The sequence below is a fragment of the Nicotiana tomentosiformis genome, chromosome 7 (genome assembly GCF_000390325.3).
Source record: "Nicotiana tomentosiformis chromosome 7, ASM39032v3, whole genome shotgun sequence".
In the NCBI taxonomy this organism is placed as follows: Eukaryota; Viridiplantae; Streptophyta; class Magnoliopsida; order Solanales; family Solanaceae; genus Nicotiana; species Nicotiana tomentosiformis.
In genome coordinates this window covers 68528610-68545946 of record NC_090818.1, presented here as the reverse complement: position 1 = coordinate 68545946, position 17337 = coordinate 68528610, and the positions used below count along the sequence as shown (strand labels likewise).

The 17337-nt window shown below is 41.4% G+C and overlaps 1 protein-coding gene across 1 annotated transcript; it reads left to right on the top strand.

Moving 5' to 3' along the window:
* Positions 1-2241: 2241 nt before the first annotated feature.
* Positions 2242-3480, top strand: LOC138895144 (uncharacterized). The gene is made up of 2 exons (XM_070179844.1): positions 2242-3016; positions 3415-3480. Exons 1-2 carry the CDS (start codon positions 2333-2335, stop codon positions 3478-3480), a joined length of 750 nt encoding a protein of 249 aa, XP_070035945.1. The 5' UTR covers positions 2242-2332.
* The last annotated feature ends 13857 nt before the right edge of the window (positions 3481-17337 follow it).

The window sequence follows — 17337 nt, the reverse complement described above, 5'->3', positions numbered from 1 at the left end:
ATGTCAATGTATGATAATAGAGACTGAGATATGATATGCAATGATGAATGCGACTGAGTACATAAATGCAATTAAGCAAATAACTCAACGGCAAGGAACGACCGATGTGGGTCCCAATGGCACCAGTACATAGCCTAAGAATCCTTTCTAATATAAATCACAACTCAAGTGATATAACACATTGAGAACAGTAATAATATTCAGATAAGATAACTACATGGTTCCACGGAATGGACTGAACCACAAATACTATGGTGCACGCCCACATGCCCGTCGCTTAGCACGCGCGTCACCTCAATACCAATCACATAGCACGTAATTTTAGGAATTCATACCCTCAAAACCAAGTTTAGAAGTGTTACTTACCTCAAACCGTGCAAATCTCTACTCCAACAAGCCGTTGCCTCGCGAATCAGCCTCTGAACGCCTCAAATATGCTACAAACAATTTGATACAATCAACTCAAGCTATAGGAATCAGTTCCATATGAAAATGCTAAGTTCTTAATCAAAAGTCAAAAAGTCAACTCAAAAGGTCAACCTCAGGCCCACGTCTCGGAATTCGACAAAAGTTACAAAATTCGAATACCCATTTAACCACGATTCCAACCATACCAAATTACTAAAATATGACACCAAAATGCCGCTCAAATCTCCAAAATCTGGTCTAAGAAGTTTTCTCCATTTTTCCCAAATATTTCAGCCCAAATCACTAATTAAATAATAAAATCAATGATATATTCATGTAATTTAACCAAAACCGAGTTAGAATCACTTACTTCAATCCCTCTTTTGAAAATCTCTCCAAGAATTGCCTCAATCCGAGCTCCCAAAACCAAATTGTGAAATAAACTCAAACCCTCATTTTTTAGACTTTAAATTCTGCCGAGATATATCTTCTTCGCGATCGCGAAGCACAAAATCATCTTCCCAGAACTTAACTCTACGTAAATACATAAACACCCACGCGAATGCCATGCATAGACTTCCTAGACCTACGCGATCGCGGACAGCCCCACTCGTGAAATCCCCAACTCCTTCATTTCCTCTGCGCGAACGCAACTTAACCCACGCGTTCGCGATGCACTGATGGCCAAAGCTTCGCAATCGTGGACCTTCCCAAGCGACCGCATAGCACAAAATCCCATCTTCCCTAAATAAGCCTATGCGATCGCGGACCTTCCCATGCAATCGCGTATAAGGAAACCAGACCTGCAAAATCAGCAATCTTCCAAGTTCAAATTCTAATCCGTTAACCATCTGAAATCCACCAGAGGCCCCGGGACCTCAAACAAACATACCAACTTAGTTGAGGCCTCAAATCACATCAAAAAACATCAAAAACATGAATCGCACCCCAATTCAAGCATAATGAACTTATGAACTTATGAACTTCTAACTTCTACATTCGATGCGAAACCTATCAAATCAACTCCGATTGACCTCAAATTTTGCACAAAAGTCATAAATGAAAAAACGGACCTATTCCAACTTCCAAAACCAAAATCCAAGTCCGGTAAGAATAAAGTCAATTCTCAGTCAAACTTCTCAACTCTTCAAACTTCTATTTTTTCAACTTTTACCAATTCAAGCCAAAATCAACTACGGACCTCCAAATCACTATCCAGACACACTCATAAGTCCAAAATCACCCTACAGAGCTATAGGAACCATCAAAACTCCGTTCCAGAGTCGTTTACACACAAGTCAATATACGGTCAACCTTTTTTAACTTAAGCTTCTAACCTTGGGACTAAGTGTCCCAACTCATTCTGAAACATCCCCGGACCCAAACCAACTATTTGAATTGCGTGGAAGATGTGTATACGTTGTGACGAGTGTGTACATAGTCTTATATGTGGAAATTTGATTGGTTTAAACTCTTAGGCTTCTTTCATGCATCTAATTGAAGTTGCCCTATCATGTTATATCCTTCATAGTTAGATTTACTCTTAAATATTTTATTTGAAGTTGTTAGTACATGTTCTATATTTTATTGTCAAATATACTCTTATATGCTTTAATTAAAGTTGATGCCTCTTTTATTGACATGTTATTTCTTCAATTGTTGGTTTATTCTTATTTGAAGTCATTGTTATATGTTATCTCTCTCATTGTTGAGTTATTATTATTTGAAGTCATTATTACTTGTTTCTCTTTGGAGATATCTGGAGGTGAAGGGTGTGTCGGTAGACTACATTAGGGTGATAAAGGACATGTACGAGGGAGCTAAGACTCGGGTTAGGACTGTGGGAGGTGACTCGGAGCATGTTTCGGTTGTTATTGGGTTGCACCAAGGGTCTGCGCTTAGCCCATTCTTATTTTCTCTGGCGATGGAAGCACTAACACACCATATTCAAGGGGAGGTGCCATGGTGTATGTTGTTAGCTGATGATATAGTTCTGACTAATGAGATGCGAGGCTGCGTTAATAAGAGGCTGGAGGTTTGGAGACAAACCCTAGAGTCTAAAGGTTTCAAGTTGAGTAGGACTAAGATAGAATATCTAGAGTGTAAGTTTAGTGATGCGTCGGGGGAAGCGGACATGGACGTGAGGCTTGACTCACAAGTCATCCCCAAGAGAGGAAGTTTCAAGTACCTAGGGTCAATTATCCAATGGGATGGGGAGATTGACGAGGATGTCACGCACCGTATAGGAGTAGGGTGGATGAAATGGAGGTTAGCATCTGGAGTCATGTGTGACAAGAAAGTGCCACCAAAACTTAAAGGAAAGTTCTATAGAGCGGTGGTTAGACCACCCAAGTTGTATGGGGCTGAATGTTGGGCAGCCGAGAAATCTCAGACCCAGAAGATGAAAGTGGTAGAAATGAGGATGTTGAGATGGATGTATGGACACACTAGGCTGGATAAGATTAGAAAAGATGATATTCAAGAGAAGGTGGGTGTGGCTCCCATGGATGACAAAATGCGGGAAGTGAGGCTTAGATGTTTCGGGCATGTGCGGAGGAGAAGCATATATGCCCCGGTTAGGAGGTGTGAGCAGTTGACATTGGCAAGTATGAGGAGAGGTAGAGGGAGACCTAAGAAGTATTGGGGGCGAGGTGATCAGGCAGGACATGGCGCGACTTCAGATCTCTGGGGACATGGCTCTGGATAGGAAGGTGTGAAATTCGAGCATTAGGGTTGTAGATTATGAGGGAGTCGAGCTTTTTTCTTCATTGTTTTCGGGGGCGGGACTAGGCTGATAATGTTTTGCCTTGGGTTATTAGTGGTTTATGCAGCTTCCACACTATTTTCTATGGCATTAGTACTGGTTATTGCTATTGCTTTTACTTTTATTTTTTGTTTCTTACGATGCTGATATTATTCTATTTTCCTGGCTTCTATTGCTATCACTGATCTATTATCTATCATTTATTTTCTTTTTCTTGTGCCGAGGGTATTTCGTAAATATACTCTCTACCTCTCCGGGGTAGGGGTAAGGTCTGCGTACACTCTACCCTCCCCAGACCCCACTTGTGATATTTTTACTGGGTTGTCATTGTTGTTGTTGTATTACTTGTTTCTCTTTCATTGTTGAGCTTATTCCTCTGTTTCATTGTGTGGTTGTAATTTTTGTGTTGATTTACTTGTCGTACTCATGCGTTATTGTTGTTGTTGTTGTTGTTGTTGTTGTACTCGGCATTGTTGAGCCATGGGGTATGTCTGGTTGTGGTATCAAAATTGTTGTTATGGAAATGTTGTGGCAAATGGGCACATGTGGTGCGAGTTGTTATATTGTGTTGTAATTGAAATTCTAGAAATTCATGAATATCAAAGTCTAAAGTAATTGAAAGTCTTGAAATTTACTTTGATATTCATGCGTTTTAGAGTACAATTCGTAGTTTTAGATGTTATTTTTGTGTTTTGATCGCGCGAGCGAGTTTGTATGATGTTTTTAGACTTGTTCAGATGTTTTGTTTAGAGACCCGAGCGCTCGGATGAGTTTCGGACATGTTTCGGAAAGTTTTGAACTGAAAAATGCAGAACTTGGTGTCTGGTGCCTATGGTCTCACAATTGCGAACACCAGGGTCACATTTGCGACCTTAGCAGGGAGACCAAATGTATCGCAATTGCGATGCCTGGGTCGCATTTTTGAAGAAGTCTTCAGTTGGGCTAGATTTGCATTTGCAATGGTCTTCGTCGCTTTTGCGAGGGCAGCAAGGTTCGCAATTGCGACCCATCTACGCATTTGTGAAGAGCTTCGCATGCCTATCAGTACTGCATTTGCGAGATTTTCTTTGCAATTGCGAACCCATGTGGCAATTGCGATAACTGCAACTGAACATAAGGGCTAGACGTCGGGATATCATCTCTCATTCTTTCATTTTAGAATCCTAGACTCGGTAAGAGGCGATTTGAAGAGTGGATTTTCACCTACAAACATTGGGTAAGTAATTCTAATCTATTTCTAATCATATTTCAATAATATATCTTAGAATTTAACATCAAAATCATATGAATCAAAGGGGAAAATTGTGAAACTTTGTCAAGTTTTTGAAAAATAAGAATTTGAGTTTTGAGAGTCGATTTGGACTCGAATTTTGAAACTAATCACATATATGAACTCGTGGGGTCAAGGGTAGTCGGAATCTACTATTGGACCCGGGTTTTGACCGGGCGAGCCCCGAGTTGACTTTTGTTGACTTTTAGGAAAAGTGTAAAGATCTTAGCTTTTTTCTATTGTAATTGATTTCCCTTGCATTGTTTGATGATATTAAGTTCATTTTGGTTAGATTTAAGCCGTGTGGAGGCGAGTTTTAGGGGAAAAGCTATTTTTGAGAGTTGAATTAGCCTAGTTGAGATAAGTATCTTGCCTAACTTTGTGGGGGGGGGGGAACCACCCCGTAGGATTGGTATCGATTGATTTATTTGTGCTATGTGAAAGCCATGTACGCAAGGTGACGAGTGGGTACACGGATTGTACGTGGTATTTGATCGGTTTAGGCTACTTAGACTATTTCCATGCTTTAATTGAGTTGTCGTATCATGTTCTAAATTCTCATAGTCAATCGATTCTTACTTATGTTAATCTATCCTTACATGCCTTAAATGATTTTGTTAACACTTGTTCTACATTCTAATTGATGAATTGCTCTCATGCTTTTGTTGAACTCATTGCCTCTATTATTGTTACATGTTATATTATTTTATTGTTGATTATCATTATTTGAAGTTATTGTTCGTGTTATCTCTTTCATTATTGATTATCATTACTTGAAGTTTATTGTTCATGTTATCTCTTTCCTTGTTGATTTCTATTATTTGAAGTCATTGTTACATGTTATCTCTTCAATTGTGAGTTTTTCTTATTTAATATCGTGGTTATACATTATCTCTCATTTTTGAGTTATTGGTGTTGAAGTTGTGAAAGTCGTTATCACGTTGAGGCAAAATAGTTATTGTTGAAACATCTTCCTTGTCGAGCATTTTACATTCATTATTGTTGTGGATATTCTTGTACACGTTGTTGTGGAGCCATGGGCTATTGTTGTGGAAACATTGATATTATTGATTGTTGGCAAGTTGTGATATATGGGTACTTGTGGTGCAAGTTGTTATTGTGATGTGATAGACGTGCATGCGGTTGTATAAGGCTTGGGGTTAATGTGCATGCGGCGGTATAAGGTGGGACTTATGTGCGTGTTGCTTGTAAGGGAACTATGTGAAGCCACGCGGCATCATAAGGGGTGGGCTAAAGTGGGTGTAACTATTTCGCAAAATTGTTTTCAAAACGTATTTCAAATGTAAGGCTCACGTGGTGGTACAAGAAAAGATTGTGATTGAGATAGTAAATTGTGAAAATGAGGCGGTACCTCGTTTGTGATTCTTGATATATATACACGAGTAGGTACCTCGGTGGTGATTATTTATGTTTAACTGATCATTGTGGTACTCATACTATGCTTCTGCACATCTTTTTGTGCAGATCCAGGTACGCCTGCTCGTGCCGGTCGTTAGTGATCATCTGTTAGCTGCTTTACGAAGACTTCAAGGTATGTTTGCTCGGCATCCGCAAGACTCGGAGTCACCTTTATTTACTTTTACTACTGTTGTATTTTCCATTCAGACAGTGATGTAGTAGGCACTCTAGTATGACTCTATAGAGTTTATGACTCGGTTCCACCAGTCTTGGGGAATGTTTTGTTATTGATTCTATTTTCAGAAGTTTACATTAGTTATTCAGCCTTGTTTTAATATTTTGTTAATTATTTATGTCAGGTTATTATTAACTGATAGGCTTACCTAGTCGTAGATACTAGGTGTCATCACGACATCCTATGGAGGGAAATTGGGATCGTGAGAAGTTGGTATCAGAGCTCTAGGTTCATAGGTGTTACGAGTCATAAGAATGTTTAGTAAAGTCTTGCGGATTGGTATGGAGACGTCTGAATTGGTTGACTTCTAAAACTAAATCTTTAAATTACTATTCTCTCACAGATGGTGAGGACACGCACTGCTGGATATGACGATCAGACACTCGTTCCCTCTTCTAGAGCCATGAGAGACCGGGGTCAGGGCAGAGGCCGAGGAGGGGCACGTGGTGCAGCTAGAGCACCTGTCCGAGATGCAACAGATGAGCCACCAGTAGCTCCAGTTGGGGGGTAGGCACCCGAGGCGCCTGTTGCCATCCCAACACTTTAGGAGATCCTCTCACAATTCTTGAGCATGTTTGGCACTCTAGCTCAGGCGAGGTTGATTCCACTCGCACCAGCCACATCTCAGGTAGGGGGAAGAGATCAGACTCATACGACCCGTACTCTAGAGCAGCGGGTCCATGTTGATAGGTCCCATAGGTTATACCAATACAACCTATTTTTCTGGTTCACCCCGCGGTTAGGGCAGCAACATCTGAGGAGAAGGAGCTTAGACTTGAGAGGTTCAAGAAGTATCACCCTCCTACTTTCAGTAGTTTAGCTTCAAAGGATGCATAAGGTTTTCTTGAGGAGTGCCATTGTATTCTCTGCACCATGGGTATTGTGGAGACGATAAGGGTTTCTTTCACTACTTTCCAGCTATCTGGAGCGGCATATCAGTGGTGGCAGGTATACGAGGAGGGTAGCCCAGCCGGTGCAGCTTCACTTACATGGACTCGATTTTCAGAGTTGTTCTTGAGAGAGTTTGTTCCTCAGAACCTCAGGGATGCATGGCGCATAGAGTTTGAGCAGTTGTGCCAGGGTATATGACAGTGTCAGAGTATGCTATCTTATTCAGTGACTTGTCCAGACATGCACCTTCCTTCATTTCTACAGTCAGAGAGCGAGTATGTCAGTTCATCGAGGGACTCAACTATGGTATTAGATTCAGCATTGTCTGGGAGTTGGAGATAGATACCCTATATCAGCAGGTGGTAGAGATTGCACGGAGGTTGGGGGTATATGGGGCCATGACAGAAAAGACAGGGAGGCCTCCAGGTATTAGAGGATTTGGTGGTGGCCACGTTGCAGCTATAGCCCATCATGGTAGAGAATATGTGAGACATCCAGTTCATTCAGCACTTCCAGCTTCTAGTGGTGCTCCGGTTGTTCTGAGGCCTCAGGTTGCACACTTTGCTCAATCACTTTCTAGTGCACCTCCTGCACGGGGTGCCTTCAGCAGTCAGTCCAGCTGACCAGGGCCGAGCCAGTATCCAGTAGCCACGCCCACCGAGAGCTTACTTTGAGTTTGGTGATACCCATCACATGGTTAGAGACTACCCCAGACTCCGGAGGGGTGCACCTCCACAGACTACTCAGGCTCCATGGATTTAGTCAAGGCCATAGACTTCTCAGACCATGATTGTTTCCCCAGTTGCCGCTCCACCCACACAGCCAGCTAGGGGTGGGAGATGGGCGGGTAGATGTCGCCCTAGAGGGGGAGGCCATTTCCAGGTAGGACGGAGGTAGTTGCTTCATACGCAGTCATTACAGGTATTGTTTTGGTTTTCCATAGAGATAGATCAGTCTTATTTGATTCGAGCTCCACCTATTCATATGTGTCAACTTACTTTGCTCCATATTTGGATATATCTCGTGATTCTTTGAGCTCTCTAGTCTATGTGTCCACGCCTGTGGGAGATTCTATCATTGTAGACCGTGTGTATCGGTCGTGTTTAGTTGTTATTGGTGGTTTTTGAGATCAGAGTTGATCTATTGTTACTTAGTATGGTAGACTTTGATGTTACCTTGGGCATGGACTGGTTGTGACCCTATCGTGCTATTCTGGATTGTCATGCCAAGATAGTGACCTTGTCTATGCCAGGTTTGCCACGTTTAGAGTGGAGGGGTGTATTAGATTATTCCTAGTAGGGTTATGTCATTTCTAAAGTCTCAGCGGATGGTTGAGAAGGGGTGTAATGCTTATCTTGCCTTTGTGAGAGATGTCATTGCCGATACTCCTACCATTGAGTCAGTTTTGGTAGTGAGAGACGTCCTAGATGTATTTCCAAAGGATCTTCCAGGCATGCCGTCTGATAAGGATATCGATTTTGGTATTGACTTGTAGCCGGGCACTAAGCCCATTTCTATTCCACCATATCATATAGCCCCAGCTGAATTGAAGTTAAAGGAGTAGTAGTAAGAGTTGCTCGATAAGGTTTTCATTCGGCCTAGTATGTCGTCGTGGGGTGCTCCGATCTTGTTTCTGAAGAAGAAGAATGGTTCTATGCGCACGTGTATTGATTATCGGTAGTTGAACAAGGTTACAGTAAAAAATAAGCATCCATTGCCACGCATTGATGACTTGTTTGATCAGCTACAGGGTGCTAGAGTGTTCACAAAGATTGATTTGCGGTCAGTTTATCATCAGCTAAAGATTCGGGATCCGAATATTCCGATGATATCATTTGGGCTAACCAACACCCCAGTAATATTTATGCACATGATGAACAGTGTATTCCAGTCAAATCTTGATTCATTCATCATTATGTTTATTGACGACATCTTGGTGTACTCCCGCGACCGGGAAGATCATGAGCAGTACCTGAGGATCGTGCTCCAGACTTTGAGAAAAAAGAAGTTGTATGCAAAATTCTGAAAGTGTGAATTCTGGCTTGATTCGGTGGCATTTTTGGGTCATATGGTGTCGATTGAGGGGACCGGGGTAGATCAAGAGAAGATTGAAGTAGTGCAGAATTGTCCCATACCATCTTCAGCTACTGAGATCTAGAGTTTCCTTGGTTTGGCCCGGTATTATTGTCATTTCGTAGAGGGTTTCTCGTCTATTGCTACACCTATGACCAGATTAACCAAGAAGGGTGCTCCTTTCAGATGGTCCGAGGAGTGTGATGCGAGCTTTCAAAAGCTCAAGACTGCTTTGACTGCAGCCCCAATGTTGGTGTTTCCTACGGGTTCTGGGCCTTATATTGTGTATTGTGATGTGTCACGTGTATGCCTTGGCGCGATGTTCATGCAAGATGGTAGGGTGATTACCTATGTGTCTCGGTAATTGAAGACTCATGAGAAGAATTATCCAGTCCACGATTTGGAGTTGGCAGCCATTGTTCATGCCTTGAAGATTTGGCAGCACTATTTGTACGGTGTCCCTTATGAGGTCTTTACCGACCATCGGAGTCTACAACATCTGTTCAAACCAAAAGATCTTAACTTATGGCATCGGAGGTGGTTAGAGTTGCTTAAGGACTATGATATCACCATTCTATATCATCCCGGAAAGGCCAATATGGTGGTCGATACCTTGAGTCAGAAGGCGGAAAGTTTGGGCAATTTAACATATCTACTGGCAGGAGAGAGGCCATTGGCATTGGCTGTTCAGGCCTTGGCCAACCAGTTTGTTAGATTGGATATTTCGGAGCCTAGAAGAGTTCTTGCCTGCATGGTTTCTAGATCTTCTCTATATGATCGCATCATAAAGCGTCTGTATGACGAACCCCATTTGCTTGTCCTTCAGGACACGGTTCAGCACGCGATGCCAAGGAGGTTTCTGTTTGAGATGACGATGTGTTGTAGATGCAGGGCCAATTATGTGTGCCCAATATGGATGGGTTATGTGAGTTGATTCTTCAGGAGGCCCACAGTTCGTGGTACTCCATTCATCCTAGTGTCGCTAAGATGTATCAGGATTTGAGGCAGCATTTGTTGGTGGAGGAGGATGAAGAAAGACATAGTGGAGTATGTACCTCGGTGCCTAAATTATCAGCAGGTGAAGTATAAGCATCAGTGGCCTGGTGGTTTTCTTCAGCAACTTGAGATTCTCGAGTGCAAATAGGAGTGTGTCACCATGGACTTCATTGTTGGGCTCCCACAGACTCAGAAGAAATTTGATGCGGTATGGGTGATTGTGGATAGGTTGACCAAGTCAGCTCATTTCATTTCGGTAGTGACTACCTATTCTTAAAAGCAGCTGGCTCAGGTTTATATCCGCGAGATTGTCTTCATGGCGTACCAGTATCCATCATATCTGATCGGGGTACGCAGTTCACATCGTATTTCTGGAGAACTGTATAATGTGAGCTAGGCAAACGGGTTGAGTTGAGTACAATATTTCACCCCCAGACGGACGGACAGTCTGAGTACACCATTCAGATATTCGAGGATATGCTTCGTGCATGTGTTATGGATTTTGGGGGTTCTTGGGATCAGTTCTTGCCAATTGCGGAGTTTTCCTACAACAACAACGACCAATCGAGTGTTCAGATGGCTCTTTATGAGGCCCTATATGGGAGACCGTGTCGTTCTCCAGTTAGTTGGTTTGAGCCGGGAGAGGCTAAGTTATTAGGCACATATTTGGTTCGAGATGCCTTAGAGAAGGTTAAGATGATCTAGGATCGGCTTCGTACAACCCAATCTAGACAAAAGAGTTATGTGGATCTGAAGGTTCGTGATGTTGCATTCATAGTTAGTGAGCGATTCTTGCTCCGAGTTTCACCCATGAAGGGTTGATGAGGTTCGGGAAGAAGGGAAAGTTGTGCCCTAGGTATATCACACCTTTTGAGATCCTTGAGAGGATTGGTGAGCTGGCCTATAAGATTGCATTGCCACCTAATTTATCTGCAGTTCATCCGGTGTTCCATGTTTCTATTCTCCTGAATTATTATGGTGATCCGTCTCATGTTTTAAACTTCAGCACAGTTCAATTGGACAAGGATTTGACTTATATTAAGGAGCCGGTGATTATTTTGGACAGATAGGTCTTGAAGTTGAGATCAAATAACATTGCTTTAGTAAAGGTTCAATGGAGGGGTCATCGGGTTAATGAGGTGACCTGGGAGACAAAGCACCACATGCAGAGCCGGGATTTCATCTCTCATTCTCTCATTTTAGAACCCTAGACTCAGTAGGAGGCGATTTGAAGAGGGGATTTTAACCTACAAACTTTGGGTAAGTAATTCTAATCTATTTCAAATCATATTCCATCAATATATCTTAGATTTTAACATCAAAATCATATGAATCAAAGTGAAAAATTGTGACACTTTGTCAAGTTTTTGAAAAATAAGAATTTGAGTTTTGAGAGTCGATTTGGACTCGAATTTTGAAACTAATCTCATATATGAACTCGTGTGGGTCATGGGTAGTCGTAATCTACCATTGGACCGGGTTTTGACCGGGCGAGTCCAGGATTGACTTTTGTTGACTTTTGGGAAAAGTGTAAAGATCTTAGCTTTTTTCTATTGTAATTGATTTCCCTTGTATTATTAGATGATATTAAGTCAATTTTGGCTAGATTTGAGCCATGTGGAGGCGCGTTTTAGGGGAAAAGCTATTTCCGAGAGTTGAATTGGCCTAGTTGAGGTAAGTATCTTGCCTAACTTTGTGGGGGGACTACCCCTTAGGATTGGTATTGATTGATTCATTTGTGCTATGTGAAAGCCATGTACGCAAGGTGACGAGTGGGTACACGGGTTGTACATGGTATTTAACCGGTTTAGGCTACTTAGACTCTTTCCATGCTTTAATTGAGTTGTCGTATCATGTTCTAAATTCTCATAGTCAATCTATTCTTACTTGTGTTAGTCTATCCTTACATGCCTTAAATGATTTCGTTAACACTTGTTCTACATTCTAATTGATAAATTGCTCTCATGCTTTTGTTGAACTTATTTCCTCTATTATTGTTACATGTTATCTCTTTTATTATTGATTATCATTATTTGAAGTTATCGTTCGTGTTATCTCTTTCATTATTGATTATCATTACTTGAAGTTTATTGTTCATGCTATCTCTTTCCTTGTTGATTTCCATGATTTGTAGTCATTGTTACATGTTATCTCTTCCATTGTGAGTTATTATTATTTAATATCGTGGTTATACATTATCTCTCATTTTTTGAGTTATTGGTGTTGAAGTTGTGAAAGTCGTTATCACTTTGAGGGCGAAATTGTTATTGTTGAAACATCTTCCTTGTTAAGCATTTTACATTAATTATTGTTGTGGATATTCTTGTACACGTTGTTGTGGAGCCATGGGCTATTATTATGGAAACATTGATATTATTGATTGTTGGCAAGTTTTGATATATGGGTACTTGTGGTGCGAGTTTTTATTGTGATGTGATAGACGTGCATGTGGCAGTATAATGCTTGGGGTTAATGTGCATGCGATGGTATAAGGTGGGACTTATGTGTGTGTTGCTTGTAGGGGAACTACGTGAAGCCACGCGACGTCATAAGGTGGGCTAAAGTGCATGTAGCTATTTCGGGAAAACTATTTTGAAAACTTATTTCAAATGTAAGGCTCACGCGGCGGTACAAGAAAAGATTGCGATTGAGATTGTAAATTGTGAATACAAGGCGGTACCTCGGTTGTGATTCTTGATATATATACACGAGGTGGTACCTCAGTGGTGATTCTTATTGTACACGAGGCGGTACCTCGGTCGTTAGTGATCATCTGTTAGCTACTTTACGGGGACTTCAACATATGTCTGCTCGGCGTCTGCAAGCCTCGGAGTCACCATCCTTTACTTTTACTACTGTTGTGTTTTCCAGTCAAACAGTGATATAGTAGGCACTCTAGTATGACTCTGTAGAGCTTATGACTCGGTTCTACCGGTCTTGGGGAGTGTTTTGTTATTGATTCTTTTTTCAAAAGTTTACATCATTTATTCAGCCTTATTTTAGTATTTTGTTAATTATTTTTGTCAGGTTATTATTAACTACTAGGCTTACCTAGTCATAGAGATTAGGTGCCATCACGACATCCTATCGAGGGAAAATGGGGTCGTGACAATATATCAGTCAAGGACTATGAAACTTGATGTTTGTTGATCATGTACATGTATTCTTGTATACTTGCCTTCTGTGTATGGATTAGACTATTGGCACGTGAGTTGTCCGTATAGATATGAAGTATTGTTACTATTAGCACGTGAGTCGTCCATGCAAATCTGAGGTATTAATGGTATTGGCACGTGAGTGGTCCCCGCAACATATGAGTTGTCCATGCGGTTATGATTGGTAATGTGGGCACGAGATGCCGCGTGATTATGATTTGTGATTTAGGACCCGTGACTTGTGATCATGAGGTGTAGTACCTGTAGGTGATTCTTGTGTAAACCTTGTGAAAGAACGGTTTATTATTTGGTTGTCATTTGTTTTCCTTAATTCGGTTCATTGGTACTTTAACTGTGTTTTGATTACTTTGCGCGTTATCGCCTATTTACTCCTTGTTGCTATTGGTTGCTTCTACTTTCCATTTGCTAGTGTTATATTGTTATTCTTTCCATGTTTAGCTTTATATTGATATTCGTTCCTTTGTTAGTTTATATTAATACTTGCACAGGTAATTATGTCTAGTAGGTGTCTCGACTGTACCTCATCACTACTCTACCAAGGTTAGTCTTGATACTTTCTGGGTACCATTGTGGTGTACTTATGTTATGCTTCTGCACATTTTTGTGCAAATCCAGGTACCTCTGATTGTGCCGGACATTATCTAGTTGTTGGAGATTTGCTATGAAGACTTCAAGGTATACCTGCCACTACACTCACAGGCCTTAAAGTCACCTTCAGTAGCTTTACATTATTACTATTTATTTCTATTACAAACAGTGATGTATTTGATATTCTTAATTACTCTTAGAAAGACTTATGACTTCGTACTACCGATTTTGGGATATTGTAAATCTATTGATGGTTGTTGGCTATGTATGGTAATTATTGTTCCTTTTAATGGATAAATGATTTAAATCTGTTAATAAGGCAGCATGTGTTAGGCTTACCTAGTCTTAGGGACTAGGTGTCATCACGATATCCTAAGGTGGGAATTTGGGGTCGTGACAAGTTGTTTTCACAGCTCTAGGTTCATAGGTGCTACGAGTCATAAGCAAATTTATTAGAGTCTTGTGGATCGGTATAGAGACGTCTGTACTTATCTTCAAGAGGCTACAGAACTATTGGGAAACTTCATTTCTTTCATTCCTATCGTGCGAGTTTATTGTTTTTGCAGTTTGAGCCTTGTCATTCTATTCTCTCACAGATGGTGAGGACACAAGCTGCAGTTCCTGATGATGCTACCCCAAAGCCGATGTTGCTAGAGACTAGGGTAGAGTCAAAGGATGAGGAGGAGAAATTGCTACAACTAGAGCAGCTGCCAGAGAAACGGTTGAGGAACCACCAGTAGCTCCGGTTGGGGGGCAGGAACTAGCGGCGCTTGTTGCTACCCAGAGACTTCAAGAGACTTTAGCGTAGTTCCTGAGCATGCTTGGTACATTGATTCAAGCGGGATTGATTTTGGTGGAACACATTGGCGATTCTGCTTGGTCCATACTCAAGAGAAGCGGGCTCACATTGGTCAAGTTCTGGGTGTTATGCCGGTACAGCCTATTATTGCGGTTCATCCTGAGGTCAGGCCAGAGGCATTAAAGGAGGAGCAAAAGAGGCTTGAGAGTTTCAAGAAGTAGGATCCTCCTACTTTCAGTGGCACAGTTATCGAGGATACGTAGGGTTTTCTAGAGAAGTGTCACCGTATTTTCCGCACCATAGGTATTGTGGAGGTGAGCGTAGTTGCTTTTACTATATTTATGCTGTCATGATCAGTGTATCGATGGTGGTAGGCATACGAGGAGGGTAGGCCAATTGATGCAGCCCCACTCACTTGGGCTCAATTATTAGAAATGTTTTTAGGGAATTTGCTCCCCAAACCCTCCGAGATACATGGCGCACAGAGTTCGAGCAGCAGCAATAGGGCACTATGATAGTGTCAAAGTACGCCATCAGATTCAGCGAGTTGTCCTGACATGCACCTACCTTGGTTCCTACAGTCAGAGAGTGAGTCCGCAGATTAATCGAGGGGCTCAATTTTGGTCTTAAATTCAGCATGGCTCGAGAGTTGGAGATAGATACTCTATTTCAGCAAGTTGTAGAGATCGCTCAGATGATGGAGGGTATGTGGGGCCAGGAGAGGGATGACATGGAGTCTAAGAGGCCTCGTGGACTAGGAGGATCTACTGATCACTATTTTGGAGGCAGGGTACGTCATGGTAGAGGTTTTGTGGGTTAACCAATTCAGTTTGCACTTCAGGTTTCACGTGGTGATTCAGATATCCATGGGTCCTAGAGTACCTATACCGGACAGCTTCCACAGCCACGTCAGCGGAGAGGCTGCTTTGAGTTTATGGATACCAGCCACATAGTGAGAGATTGTCCAGACTCCGGACAGGTGTGCCATAGGAGAGTATTCAGGCTATGGGTTCTGCTCCAGTTGCTGCTATACCTGCGCCGCCAGCTAGGGGTAGAGGTCGTCCTAGAGGGGGAGGCCAGGCCCATTGTTATGCTTTTCCTAGTTGGATTAAGGCTGCTTCACTAGATGATGTCATTTCAAGTATGGTTTTGGCTGGTTCTAGAGATGCATTAGTATTATTTCTATCTGGAACCATTTATTCGTAAGTTTTATCCTACCTTGCTTCGTATATGGTTGTGTTTTGTGATTTTTGTACTCTTTCATGTGTTCACTCCAGTTAAGGATTCTATTGTGATAGCTCATGTCTATCATTTTAGTTTGGTCGCTATTGAGGGTCATGAGGCTTGGGCAGACTTTCTGTTAGTTAATACAATAGGTTTTGATATGATTTCTGGGCGGCTTGGTCACGACTTGTGATTTAGGTGCTTTATAGGTATGGGAAATAGGTTATGTGTTATGATTTGGTACTATGGGATTGAGTTAGTAGAAGGTTTTTAGTTATCGGGATGGTTAACTTGCTTGTGGTTCCGAGAGGGGGATGGAACTTTGTGTTCTTTGCGGATAGGTGTGTTTGTACAATGCTAGGTGCAACGGTTGGGTCATGTTAGGATGGGATTCATTATGGTTATTGTGTGTGCCTTTCTTCTTCATTATGTAATGGACTTGTAGTATGGTAACAATGGGGAATTGTACCTATTGAACTTGTTTGGTTGTTCTCTCATATGTTTCTCCTTCCATATATAGTCATATTCAAGTTATGCTTGTTGGGTTGGATTACGATGTATGTGCCCAGGTGTCATTTGATATGGCTAGTTGGTTGGGTGAGTAGTTATGAGTTTCACATGTTCTTGCACTATTATCAATGTTGTGAAGGTTTAGAACAAGGTTCTAGTTGATATGAGACTATTTACTGGTACCGGGTTTGGTAATGAGCAGCTATTGTGGTCAGAAGTTATTATTGTGAGTGTATGAGTTATGTGGCAAATCGTGTGGTTTGATCTTGGTAGTTTAATGATGACTCGATGCAGCTTGTTGGGATGAATATAGTGCATATGTACAAGGATCAAATCTTTTAATGGATTACGGATGTTGGAAACTAAGTTCTAAGGTTTATGGACTAAGGTTGAAGTAAGGATCTTTAGTTAGGTTGTGTTGTCAGGCTAATATGGATTAGACTGACGTGAGATCACCCATGTCCATGTGCATGGTAAGTTTACCCAGTGATTCGATGGCTTTGGAATGACTCTTGGCACGTTCGAGGATGAACGTATGTTTAAGTAAGGGTGAATGTAACGACTCGAATGGTCATTTTGAGAATTTGCATTCTGTTCGATGGTTTAAGGTCATGATTAGCTTTATATGGTGTATTATGACTTGTGTCTATTGTCGGTTTTCATTTTCGAGTGGTTCAGGATTGATTTGGAAGAATGATTCTTAATTTAGAAACTTTAAATTGAAAGGGTTGATCGAGTTTGACTTTGGTGAATTTGACCTCGGATCGGAGTTTTTATAGTTCTGTTAGGTCTGGATGGTGATTTTGGACTTGGACGTATGCCCGAATTTGCATTTAGATGTTTCTAGAAGATTTTGGCACTATTTGGCAAAAGTTGACAATTTAAAGGTTTGGAAAGTTTATAGGTTTGACCGGGAATTAACTTCATAGATATTGGACTTAGATTGTTATTCCAGAAGTTGGAATATGTTTGATGTGTCATTTT

What these genes read in the sequence shown, in the direction of transcription:
- LOC138895144 (XM_070179844.1), top strand. Translation starts at nt 2,333, where the DNA reads ATGGAAGCACTAACACACCATATTCAAGGGGAGGTGCCATGGTGTATG. An exon ending in AGCAGTTGACATTGGCAAGT is followed by an intron (nt 3,017 to 3,414) that starts ATGAGGAGAGGT and finishes TCGTAAATATAC; the next exon opens with TCTCTACCTCTCCGGGGTAG.